The sequence below is a fragment of the Hyperolius riggenbachi genome, chromosome 7 (assembly GCF_040937935.1).
Source record: "Hyperolius riggenbachi isolate aHypRig1 chromosome 7, aHypRig1.pri, whole genome shotgun sequence".
Classification (NCBI taxonomy): domain Eukaryota; kingdom Metazoa; phylum Chordata; class Amphibia; order Anura; family Hyperoliidae; genus Hyperolius; species Hyperolius riggenbachi.
The window spans coordinates 305,690,654-305,704,079 of record NC_090652.1 but is presented as its reverse complement, the minus strand read 5'-3'; the positions used below and the strand labels follow the sequence as shown (position 1 = coordinate 305,704,079).

At 46.1% G+C, this 13,426-nt stretch overlaps 1 protein-coding gene across 1 annotated transcript in view; it reads right to left on the bottom strand.

Annotated features, from left to right (window-relative positions):
• Positions 1-13,426, bottom strand: part of LOC137526181 (contactin-associated protein-like 5) — a 508,827-nt gene that overhangs the window by 217,295 nt on the left and 278,106 nt on the right. Inside the window, exon 8 of the mRNA XM_068247401.1 lies at positions 11,367-11,631. Within this exon, the coding sequence (XP_068103502.1) occupies positions 11,367-11,631 (265 nt within the window). The remainder of the gene's footprint in view (positions 1-11,366; positions 11,632-13,426) is intronic.

Here is a 13,426-nt window from a genome sequence, read left to right as displayed (position 1 = left end):
AGAGGGGGTTAGGGTTCGGTACCACCAGGGGAGGGTTCTGTGAGAACGAAGGGAGGAATTAGGTCATACTAATCACTGGGGGGGGGGGGGGGGTCTTAGGGTCAGGCACCACCAGGGGGGTCTTAGGGTTAGGTACCACCAGGGAGGGGTTAGGCACCACAAAGGGAGGTTAGGGTTAGGCACCACCAGTGGGGACTTAGGGTTAGGCACCACCTGGGGGTCTTAGGGTTAGGCACCACCTGGGGGGGTCTTAGGGTTAGGCACCTCCAGGGGGTGTTAGGGGAGGGTTCTGTGTGAGAGTAGGGAGAAGTTAGGTCATAGTAATCACCAAGGGCTATCTTAGGGTTAGGCACCACCAGGGAGGGGTTAGGGTTAGGCACCACCAGGGGGGTTAGGAGGGGGGTCTTGGGGTTAGGCACCATCAGGGGAGGGTTCCGTGTGAGAGTAGGGAGAAGTTAGATCATAATAATCACTTTTCTCAACTATATCTAGAGCCCTTCTATAGCTCAATGAAGTTTTGCCTATAACAACATCCATTTTATAAACTTAAACTAGCTTTTTCGGCTACACCGGGCACCCTTTGTAGCCAAATTTGGCATATGAACACTATACTATTACCTGTCCTGATGCCCGTGCAATGTGGGGGGCAGAAATGAGAATTGGAGGATCATCGACAAGCATCAGGACAGGTTATAGTATTGGCTGCTCCCCCTGTCTCTGTGTGTTACTATTTTCACATCTGGTATCCACTTATTTAAATGCTTGGCCGGGGCTCTGATTTTAGAGAAAACAAGACAGAACACAAATAGGGGTCGCTGCGGTCAGCGGAATGTATTGTGCCGGCCACAAAGTAAAAGCTGAAAGATAATCTGTTCCCTTTAGTTTAATTAGCTTGTTAAACTCAATTTCTCCCTTATTATGACTACTCTGCACGTCCTCGAATAACCATCCACTCTCTTTATCACAAAAGCCTCTGCCACAGCGTTCGCTGCTCGCATTCACTTCTTCCCAATTAAGTTTAAGTGTTCTCAAATGACTTTGATTTTATGTTGTTTTGTGGGGTTATTGGGTTGCAGCTCATGAAAATATTTAAAGGAGCACTATTGCGAAAAATTGCAAAATTTGAAATACATGTAAACACATACAAATAAGAAGTACGTTTCTTCCAGAGTAAAATGAGCCATACATTACTTTTCTCCTATGTTGCTGTCACGTACAGTGCGTAGTAGAAATCAACAGGTTTTGGGCTAGCCTAGTCTATGGGCTCGATTCACAAAGCGGTGCTAACCCAGTTAGAGACTTTAGGCATGATAACCATTGCACCACGCTGGTGAAAAGCCAGTTTAGGTGTGATAAGTTTAGGCATGATAAGTTTAGGTGTGATAAGTTTAGGCATGATAAGTTTTGGTGTGATAAGTTTAGGCATGATAAGTTTAGATAAGTTTAGATCGCTTGCAAAGTCCCGCACGCAAAGCAGCGCCATTAAACTTTATACGAAGTGCACCAGACTTTGCTAGCGTAAAACTTTTGATCAGCTGTGCACTGCGGTGCTAACCCAGTTGGCGCTTAAACTTATCATGCCTAAACTTATCACACCTAAACTTATCACACCTAAACTTATCATGCCTAAACTGAGTTTACTTTTCACCAGCGTGCTAACTGTTAGCACCGCTTTGTGAATCAGGCCCCATGTCTTCATGACTTTTATTTTTTATAAAACCTCTAGTAAAAAAGCCCGCCCATAAAAAAAATAAGTGCTAGCCTATTGGCGTCCCCCGCAACGCGAGCACAGATGCGTCCCGCTCGTCCGTTCTCCACCTCTGTCTGCAGTATATGCACACAGGGAGATGTTGCTTGCTTGGCAGTTGGAAAAAGCTGTTATTTCCCACAATGCAATGAGGTTCACAGACAGCAATCTGTCAAGTCTGGAAGGACGGACACAGGAGGATGCAGAGACACAGGGGTTTTGTTATAAAGGATTCCCTGAAAAGGATTTATACAAAGTTGCTGGCCAGCCTCCCTGCTCAATGTGCACTACTCTGGCAGTTGGACGAAGCAACTGCCATTCACTACGTGCTTTTTAAATTGAAACTAAACAAAACCTTGAGAATCTCTCTTGAGAAGATGGGCTAGTCCAAAACCTGTTGTTTCTGTCAGATTTCTACTACCTACTGTAAGTTCTAGCAGCATAGGAGAAAAGTAATGTGTGGCTCAAAACGTACTACTTATTTGTGTGTGATGATTTTTTTAGATCTGAAGTGAAACAACCATATGTGAAGCAGAATGAGCCCATGGGGGTTGACTTGCTAAACTTTCAGTAAAGTTGTATTGCAATTCCACTAACACTCAGTGGCAGCTCCAGTTTCAAATTTGTATTTATTTATTAATTTATTTTATTTGTATTTATTTTTTTTTTTGTGGGGGGGGGGGGGGGGGGGTACAAATCAGGCATAATGGCTGCCTAATGAGGCCCATCTGGGTGATAGCATATGGCTAATCCAGTAAAACCTGAGTCAGCCAAGGTATTAAAGACACAGGATCAAGAGCAGACAGCCAGGCAACTGGTATTGTTTAAAAAGAAATAAATATGGCAGCCTCCATCATCCCTCTCACCTGGGGTTCCCTTTAAAGGATACCTGAGATGACATGTGACATGATGAGATAGACATGTGTATGTATGATGCCCTAATAACTATTCTGTGTTCCTTTTTTTTCTTTCTCTGCCTGAATAGTTAAACATCAGGTATGCAAGTGACAGTTCCTATCTGAGTTAGGACTGGGTCAGACTACAGCGTGACACTCACTGATAAGACATTACAAAAATAAAACACTTTCCGAGCAGAAAATGGCTTCTGAGAGCAGGAAAGAGATAAAAAGGGTCAATAGTTCATAGATTTCAGCTCTGGCCTACTTCAATGAATGTGTCATTAACCAAAAAAATACAACAGTAACAATTTAAAAAATAGATTTAAATATAAAATAAAACTGTGGAATATCTTTAAAAAAAGTCATTTTTAGGAGAATAAGGATAGATACAATTGTTTATTTCATTAGTTTATTTTCACCTCGGGTGCCCTTGAAGGCTAGCTAGCTCAGCAATGATAGGAACCAAATTTAAACACCACAAACACAACTCAGAGGCTGTTGAGCAGAGCAGATTGTCCAAATGATGCTATCTAATGATGGTGCTATTTTGGAAAAAAAAGTTACCTACATATGTACTTGGCTAGTTGGCTGGCATGTTTAATCCTTACTTGCTAGCAAGCTGTTCCTGTGTGGACAGATCACAGACAAATCATTTCAGCCTCCAGCCTGTGTCTCAGGACTCACTCTGCAAGCAAGGGGAGGGGGGAGAGGCAGGAGGGAGAGAAACACTGTGTGTGTAATTTCTTATTTTAGTAGCTAAGCATTGCTGGAGTCTCGAGCATGTGTTTTACAGACAAGAAGTTTTGAATCAGGATTATTATAGTATAACTAGTCCTAAGGCCCGTTTAAAAACGGGCGCTAGACTGTGGCGGTGCCCTTCCTCCCCGCCGCACTGGTTTCTCTGTTATCGGCGCACCCGCCCGCGCACGCCCCCCTTTGGGACCCGTCCTCGTCTACCGCGCGTCATCCCCCCAGCTCTCGGCAGTGTCTCTGCGCCCCTCCCTGCACATGCGCAGAGACAAAAAGCACTGACACACGGACATGGGACGCAGGGACACTTGCCAATTATTAGGTAGGATGCCACCCATGCTAATACTAATGCAAGGTGCGTAATGAGCTTTCCACAAATAGCACAAGTCGCATTTATTAACGATCGTAGTGCTAGCAAGTACAATAACTTGTGGCGCATAGAGGAGGGAGAGAGAGGAGAGGAGACCGGCACTGCTGTCAAATATTTATTCCAAGTGCAAAAAGTGACAACTGTAAACACATGTTGTTTATATTATAGACATACCATTCTAGGCGACAAAGGTGGGTGACAGTGGGTGCTGGGCATTGTATGCCTGACGGCCGTTTTGCGCATACGTGCGCTACTACGGAGGCTTTAATGCGGGCTGGCTGCTGGCCGGGGTTTAAATACAAACTACGGTTGGCGTTCGGCGTGTTCGCGCCGCTGGAGACCGCCCACTTCCTGGCCAGCAGCCAGCCCGCATTAAAGCCTCCGTAGAAGCGCACGTTTGCGCGAAACGGCCATCAGGCTTACAATGCCCAGCACCCACCGTCACCCACCTTTGTCGCCTAACGAAAAGGTGTACAGAGGCGCCTCTGTACACCTTTTCGTCAAGCTTATCCACCCCAGGTGGAAGGGTGGTTCACCCTATTTTCTCCTATCTACAGAGAGCGACATCTTAGTTCTGAGTAGGGACAGGCTTAATCTCCCTACCTGCCTATACAGTGGTTGCCTTAGCGGTAACCCGTGTTTGTAAGTATAATACTTGCATTTCATGTACCATCCCTGATTCAATACATACTACACTATATTGGGCTCTCGGTTTTCTGCTTTATCTTTGTCGCCTAGAATGGTATGTCTATAATATGAACAACATGTGTTTACAGTTGTCACTTTTTGCACTTGAAATAAAATGACAGCAGTGCCGGTCTCCTCTCCTCTCTCTCCCTCCTCTATGCAGCACAATACTGTTACTATTGACCAGAGCATGCAGTCTTAGTCATGTAGTGCATGCAACATTGTGGGTCCTGCCAATTAAGCTCCTTGCTCAAGTACAACTTTTATTGCTACAGTGCCAACCTAACAACCTTTCTACCTTGAAACAATAACTTGTGGCACAGCATGGTAATATTGGCGATTAAGAAAAATTGGGGGCACCCAGTAAAATAGCGGGTGCTGGAGTTGCCCTCTATCCAAACTGAGGCTACAAATAACTATTTTATTGGACGCCTAAATTTCTCCTTGCTGCCAAAATTAACATTGGCACCTATGGAAGATCCAAACTTCTACGTCACCTGCTATTTTGGATTTGTGGTGGGGGTGGTGGGTAGGATTAGGCATTGGGGGGGGGGGGGGGGGGTTGTTTAGGGTTAGGCAGCAGTAGGGGTGGTCAGTTACGGTTAGGCACTGAAATTATAACTGAATGTCGTGTGTTGAATTTCTCAACATTCAAAGTTTTTTTTCAGGTGCTAGGAATGATCAAATTAAATTTCCACTTTTCCGATCAGAACTCGGCAATCAGATTTCTGCAGAAATACCACATTACCGCCACCTGGTCATTTTAGCCTAATCACAGAACTCGAAAGCATTGGACCAATCAGAAACTGCAGAGTCAACTCAGAAGTATTTAGCCAATCACAGAATGCAAAAAAAAAAAAGACCAGAAAAACAGTACTCAGAAATCCACGAAATAGGTCATCGGAATTGGTGAAAATCAGAATTTCCGTGGAATCATAAATTGGCATGTCCAACCATCACTACTAGATGCAACACTTATCATTTTCACTAATCAACACAATTGTTTTCACCATTTGACACGTTCATCTTTGGGTTATACATATACAATTTTCACAAAATAGTGTTTTTTTGTTTTTGTTTGTTTTGCTTATTACTACTGTGGATAAGCCGAGACTGGTAATAGATGGCATGGTTCTTTTTACAAACTTACCAGTTGCTAGTGTTTAATTACCCTGTGAGAAAAAGCGGAAAAGCCGCCGCATATGCCAAGAACGAGGCGGCTGATTCCGCGTCCAAAGCGGCGGTTTGCACGCATGGACACGCGTCTGGTAGTATGGTGGAATGCGGAAAAGCCGCTGCATGTCCTGATAGCAAAGCGGCTGCTTGCATGTGGCGGCGTGTGCTTGGTGTGGCTGGGTCTGTTAGTGCACCTAGACAGATGGAGAGCTATGCACGCGCGGGCCTGAATGCAGGACCTTTATACCAGCAGGGGAAGTGTCAGCTGATCAGGAAGGTCAGCTGACTCCTGTAGGACTCATGATTGGCTGAATGGTTCGGGCGGGGCAGCAGAGTCCAGCAACTATATATTCTGCTGCTTGTCAGTTGCTGGTTGTCTGCCATTGCTAACACTTGCGTGAAGGCACTCAGACCTTAGCTAGACCCGACAGTGTGCCAGAACCGGCTGGAGCTGGGAATCCACACTGAGTCAGATTCTTGATAGCTTAAAGTACTAATTGTATGGTATTATTTGTTAGACCAGTTCCAGGGTGTTGAGATCAAGGCCCTCACACCCCAGACTAGGAATACTGTGTATCCTCTGTGTATTCTCTAGACTAGTTCCAGGGTGTTGTGAATACGGACCTCACACCCAAGACTAGGGAACTGTATTATCTTTTATGTTATGCTCCAGACTAGTTCCAGGGTGTTGTGAATACGGACCTCACACCCAAGACTAGGGAACTGTATTATCATTTATGTTACTCCAGACTAGTTCCAGGGTGTTGTGAATACGGACCTCACACCCAGACTAGGTTGTGTTATTACTGTGTTATGTTAGCCCAGTTCAGGGCAAAGCCTTACATATTAGCAGCAGGGCTTCCTGCGCCCCAGCCTTGGTCCCTCGCTCAGGGGTCCACAGGCTACAGGAATCTCACCCACCGCTCAGGGGTGAATTCCTCGGGACTATAGGCCACCAGCTCCTCTGGTGGTCTTTACTCAGAGTTGTTACTGTTGCACCAAACACTTACACTCTCCCTGGTGTCTAGAGGTTAGAAATATCTGATTATTGACGATTCCGCAGATCCTCAATGATCGGGTATATCTGTATTTTTGGGGATACTGCGGATCGCCAAGGATCAGATTCTCTCTCTGGTTGCTGACACCGATCGTTACAGAATGGCAGACCGAACCCAAATGGACGCACTGTATAGCCATGTTGAAGTCCTGACCACCGCGGTAAACCAACTTTCCGCGGCAGTTTTGAACCAACAGACCCAGATATGTCAGATATTTGGGGCTATTTCAGGACTTCAATCAGTGCGATCTCCTCTTAGCACAGACATGCGTATGCCTGTACCTGAAAAATTTTCTGGCGACAGATCTGATTTTCGGAACTTTAGAAATAGAGTGTTATCATACTTTGAGTTAAGACCTAATTCGTCTGGAACCGAGGCACAGAGAATTACGTTCATTAAGACTCTGTTGTCAGGGGATTCCCAGACCTGGGCATATGGTCTTCCTATTGGGCATCAGGCCCTGACCTCGGTCGATGAATTTTTTGAGGCTATGGCTATGATTTACGATGACCCAGACATCGCCTCGACTTCTGAACGGAAGCTTAAGCTTCTGCGTCAGGGCAAAGGTCCGGTGGAAAATTATGCTGCGGAGTTTAGGAGGTGGGCAGTCTCGGCTAGATGGGACGCATTCGCCCTCCTAGACTGTTTTTTGGCCGGATTGTCAGATAATATTCATGAGGTAATGATAGGCCATCCTGAGCCCGAATCATTGGATGAGGCAATCTCTTTGGCCATACAGATAGATCGCCGTTTGCGCCACCAGAGACAGATTCGTGGTAGAGTGGCCAGAAGGTCTATCTTACACGACTCTTCTCGGTCTCCCTCACCTCCAGGCGAACCTATGCAAATTGGGTACACAAGGTTGAATCTGGGGGAAAAGAGTCGCAGGAGCCCAAAGAAGAACGCTTTACATGGTTCCACTAGGCCAGACAAAAGCTATCGCCTAGGATTAGTCAAAATCATAGGTAAGCAGGGTTCATCCCTGAACGATGGTCGGCTGATCCTTCCTTGTTCGGTTACGTGGGAAGGTCGGACCAAGTCCGCAGATGCCATGGTGGACTCGGGTTCATCAGCGAACCTCATCGATTACGATTTTGCCAAAAGTCTGGGGATACCGTTATCTGCACCCGACCGGCAGATTTCGGTCACTGCAGTGGACGACTCTCCATTGCGCAGTGCCCAGTTTCTTTCCCAAACCCCCCTACTGTCATGTTGTTTAGGGGCAGTGCATGAAGAGAGTTTACAGTTCCTGGTCCTGCCGATGAAAGGGTCTGCTGTTGTTCTCGGTATGCCCTGGTTGCAACTCCACTCTCCACTGATTGACTGGGCTTCAGGACAGTTACTGAACTGGTCAGCTCATTGTCATGAGCACTGTTTAAAGAAGGGCGAGGTGGATAAAACTAGGATACAGGTCGCAGGAAAGGCAGGACAGTGTACAGTTATTTCTAATGGTTCCTGTTCCTCACGGTTTCCTCTCATGCATAAATCTGATAGCAAAAGCCCCAAAGCAGACACTTTAGACAGGGGTTTTTGGCCCAAAACCATTCTACCACCAAAAAAACAGGCTGACAAAAAATCATTTTCTGTGTCCCCGCCCGGGGCAGCGCTGCAGGTGGATTCCACTCCCTCCCTCCCTGGGTGGATTGATGGCCGGCCTGAGTATGAGATAAAAGGAAAATTCTCTAACTTACGTCCTGGAAAGCCAGGAAGGAGATGTCCGGAGTCCACTCCTCAGGAGGGGGGTATTGTGAGAAAAAGCGGAAAAGCCGCCGCATATGCCAAGAACGAGGCGGCTGATTCCGCGTCCAAAGCGGCGGTTTGCACGCATGGACACGCGTCTGGTAGTATGGTGGAATGCGGAAAAGCCGCTGCATGTCCTGATAGCAAAGCGGCTGCTTGCATGCGGCGGCGTGTGCTTGGTGTGGCTGGGTCTGTTAGTGCACCTAGACAGATGGAGAGCTATGCACGCGCAGGCCTGAATGCAGGACCTTTATACCAGCAGGGGAAGTGTCAGCTGATCAGGAAGGTCAGCTGACTCCTGTAGGACTCATGATTGGCTGAATGGTTCGGGCGGGGCAGCAGAGTCCAGCAACTATATATTCTGCTGCTTGTCAGTTGCTGGTTGTCTGCCATTGCTAACACTTGCGTGAAGGCACTCAGACCTTAGCTAGACCTGACAGTGTGCCAGAACCGGCTGGAGCTGGGAATCCACACTGAGTCAGATTCTTGATAGCTTAAAGTACTAATTGTATGGTATTATTTGTTAGACCAGTTCCAGGGTGTTGAGATCAAGGCCCTCACACCCCAGACTAGGAATACTGTGTATCCTCTGTGTATTCTCTAGACTAGTTCCAGGGTGTTGTGAATACGGACCTCACACCCAAGACTAGGGAACTGTATTATCTTTTATGTTATGCTCCAGACTAGTTCCAGGGTGTTGTGAATACGGACCTCACACCCAAGACTAGGGAACTGTATTATCATTTATGTTACTCCAGACTAGTTCCAGGGTGTTGTGAATACGGACCTCACACCCAGACTAGGTTGTGTTATTACTGTGTTATGTTAGCCCAGTTCAGGGCAAAGCCTTACATATTAGCAGCAGGGCTTCCTGCGCCCCAGCCTTGGTCCCTCGCTCAGGGGTCCACAGGCTACAGGAATCTCACCCACCGCTCAGGGGTGAATTCCTCGGGACTATAGGCCACCAGCTCCTCTGGTGGTCTTTACTCAGAGTTGTTACTGTTGCACCAAACACTTACACTCTCCCTGGTGTCTAGAGGTTAGACATATCTGATTATTGACGATTCCGCAGATCCTCAATGATCGGGTATATCTGTATTTTTGGGGATACTGCGGATCGCCAAGGATCAGATTCTCTCTCTGGTTGCTGACACCGATCGTTACATACCCATTACTAGTAGTAAGGGATTGCTGCACATCCCGGGTAATTCTCTGCCTTATTGGATAAGCTCAGTAATAGGTCAGTGAAGCTGAACTCTTCTCTGTGACTGCCCTTCATCGACTTTCCGATCCTTCCTCTCCAACATCAATCACTTCCATCAGATTCCCTGACCCCGATGACTCTGAACACCGCCATGTAATACAATGCACTGGAATCCTCTGGGGAAACTCTCGCTAGTTGAGAAGCACGGTCCATGCCTGTGACTGCCGTAGATTTCCTTGGTGGAATCATGTCATGGACGCCAAGATAAACTGTGTTACATGGAACACTGGCGGATGTCTAACGACTTTATGTGGTCTTTAAGTGAATTCTATAATTCCTTATCCCATTCTAACACGAGAGAGATTTCTCTATGATGTATGTTTCAGTTCATTTATGTCTCAAAACTAAAATTTGTTTAACCACTTAAAGGATACCCGAGCCGAAGAAGTCAGTTAAATTGTAGGTGAGGTGACTGCAATATGTGGGCATGAATTCTGAGGCTTACCAATAGGGATGCTCATTTGGATTCTGCAGAAATAAAATCGGAAATTTCTGCGGAAACACCGCATTACAGCAACTCAATGGCAGAACTTGGAAGCACTGGACCAATCAGAAAATGCAAAGCCAATTTGGAAGTATTTGGCCAGAGAGTGCAAAAATGTAGGGGTCATGGGGCTGTTGTTAGGCCTCTGCAATCAGTTCATAAGTAAAGCTATGTAAACATGCTGAAGGAAACTTGGGCAAGATAGCCGTTAAGGACCACCTCGACCGAGAACCTAGAGTGGGTACAGGTGGCAGGGAAAATCTTGAGCAACGTTCCACGGCCTACCGACCTCTAATTGCATTGTCCTACTATACACCTCACCCATCTCCATTGTGTAATATGTGTCATCCTTTCCCCCGCTTAATACAGTAGCAGAGTTATAACGTATTTATACAGCACTCAGCACCAAATTGTCAGCCGAGGCATTGGATCCTGATACCTACAGGTGACAGTCAACATACCTGTGTACAAGGCTAGACACACCTGGAATCAGCAGCAAACAGCTAGTATAGGCAGTGTCAGATATAGCAGTCAGAACACCTAATCTATATGTTTGTTCTAGCCAAGCATTAAAAAAAGAACTGTAACCCAGGATTGAATTTCATCTCAATCTGTAGCTGATATCCCCCTTTCCCCTAGATACATGTTTACCTTTTCTCAAGTAGATCATCAGGGGGTCTGTATGGCTGATATTGTGGTGAAACCCCTCCCACAGTGTGATGTCATGACCATGGTGCTAACAGTTTGTCGTCTGTGAACCTTGTTGCATTGTGGGAAATAACGGCTGTTTCCAACTACAAAGCAACCAGTATTTCCCTCTTTCCAAATGTATATCTATAAAAAAACGACCTTTCAGCCTATCGCATTGTTAGGGGGTGTGGTTGTAAAGAATGGCAGTTAGTGCTGTTTTTTTTTTCATGTATGCCAGTAGTTAAGATGATGACGTGCAGGCTGATTGTGGATCAAACAACATGAACAAATTACACGGTGAATATCAATCATTTATTGATCTCTCTCCTATTTTTTTACTTCTCACTTTGCAATTTATTGATTTTTTTTACCCTTTTCGCTACAGTTCCTCTTGAAGGAGTCACCATGTCAGATGACCACTCAACATTATTACTATGGCAACTTTCACGAGCTCTCGCTATGAAGTCAATACTAGTGAGAATTGGGCCCCTGATCCATTACCTGTGGTCACTGGAAGTATGGTGGTCATCTCCTTCTGAACCATCAGTAGCAATTTCCCGGAGTACAGCTGCAGCATGAGCACCCCCAAATCTCCAGACAGTTTGGTGGATAAGAGAAGCCCATCGTTATTCCACGTCCGGAACTGGAAACTGACCGACAGATCGTCCATCTGCGGAGTGCCGGGCAGTAACAGATAGCTGGTGCTGGAGCTCGTGAAGGTGATCGGGACGATGTGAGGTTCAGAGCAGGAGAAGGTAATATTCCCCTACAAAAGAAAAATCAACACATGTGGTCACTAGAACGTAAATAAAGCTTGGATTGTTGCATAAATAAACCTCAACGCACTAGAAATGGGCCATAACCTTAATGGGTAGCTCTATTCCAATCAGAGCAAGATCATCCTCAAGGCAATCTAGGCAAGTTCCTGTGGCCTAGTCGGTGTCAACGGGCCCACCAACCACATTTTCTGTCCCATCTCCCACCTCAGATTCTCAAAAAGACCATCAGCATGAGCCGAAGCTATTACCTTGCTTAGGGCCCTATTTCCTCTTAATCCATCATTAATTCCAGAAAGCCATTTAAGTGAACCAGAGACAGATCACCCTCATGTATTTTACCAAATATATAAGGGGGAACATTAGAGAAAACACCTCCCCTGCTCTCTGTTTCATCCTCACTGCTAAAAGTGTCTGTTAGCAGCTGTGATAAGAATCCCGGACTGAGCATTCAGTCTGGCTTTGCCGGGAACTATTTTAGCTGAGTCATTATAGCAGAGCCACAAGGGGGCAGGCTTAGGCTTGAAAAGACACCAGAGAAGACAGACTCAGCTATAATCATTCTGTAGCAAAGCCAGACTGAGTGCTCAGTCGGGGATTCTTATCAGAGGTGATAACAGTCAGATTAAACATCTGCTGCCACTCCCAGGCTCCCCCAATCTTATTGTAGTACCCGTTCCCAGTAACCTCTACAGAAAAATCTCTCCTCCATTAGTTGTGGCTCTGTGCATTCTTGTCTTCCCCTCTACTGGCCACATCTTCTCAATGAATTGGCGCACTGTTACTGAGAAGTGAGGGTGAAAACGGGAATGCCACGGACTAACGGAGCAGAGATTTTCAGTAGGCATTGCTGGGAATGACCCAGGTTGCTTTTGCCTCTTTCCCATAATATATTCACCCAGCTTTGTTCCTGCTTGAGTGGCTCCTCTCCAATGTGCTTTGAGAGTCCTCAACACTCAGCACAGCTTCTCTTAAGCTAAGTACACACGGACCAACCTGCAGCCTGATTATCATCTGACTTTAGTCTGTTGGACGATAATCAGGCATGTGTACACGTGCAAACAACTTGAGGAGCAACAAGCGGTTTGCCCGATCCAACTGTCGGATCTATGTTGGTCTTATATCATTCAGTTGGTGCATGTGTACAAGTTGTTTGAAAGACTTGTACTTGTTTTGAATGTGTAGTCCGTCATTCCTCTTGCGTGCGCAGTATGTTAATTGAGTTGGTTGTTTAGCCGTCTAGGAGTGTGGACATACAGGTCGTGTGGTTTGTCAGGTTGTGTGGTTTGTCATGTTGGTCGTGTGGTTGTGTGCATAGTGGACATGTGTATGAGCCTTTAGGTCAGAGGATTGCACTCTTTATGCAATTCCACTGCATGGTCCACCTTGCTGACTGATAGTGGAACTGTAATTAGAAACTTCTACAGAACTTACTTTAAGGTGCCTGAGCAGAAAGTAGGGGATGCTCACTGTATTCCGTGGAATTCCATTTTCCGCGATTCCGGACGGAATTTAATGATTCCGTTCCGTCGCATCGGAACGGGATTGCCATAGAGCTATAGCGGAAATTCCACGGAACGATGCGTAATTCCGGCGGAATGCAGAATTTTATTCGCCAATCACTCCTCCTCCTCTTGTCTTGTCTTCCAGGGATTTGTAGGATGTCAAAGGCAAGCTCACATACATTGACCAGGAATCAAACCCAGGTCAACTGCTTGGAAGGCAGCTATGCTCACCACTATACCACCAACACTACAGGCTGAATTTGAAATCTGGAAGATTCCA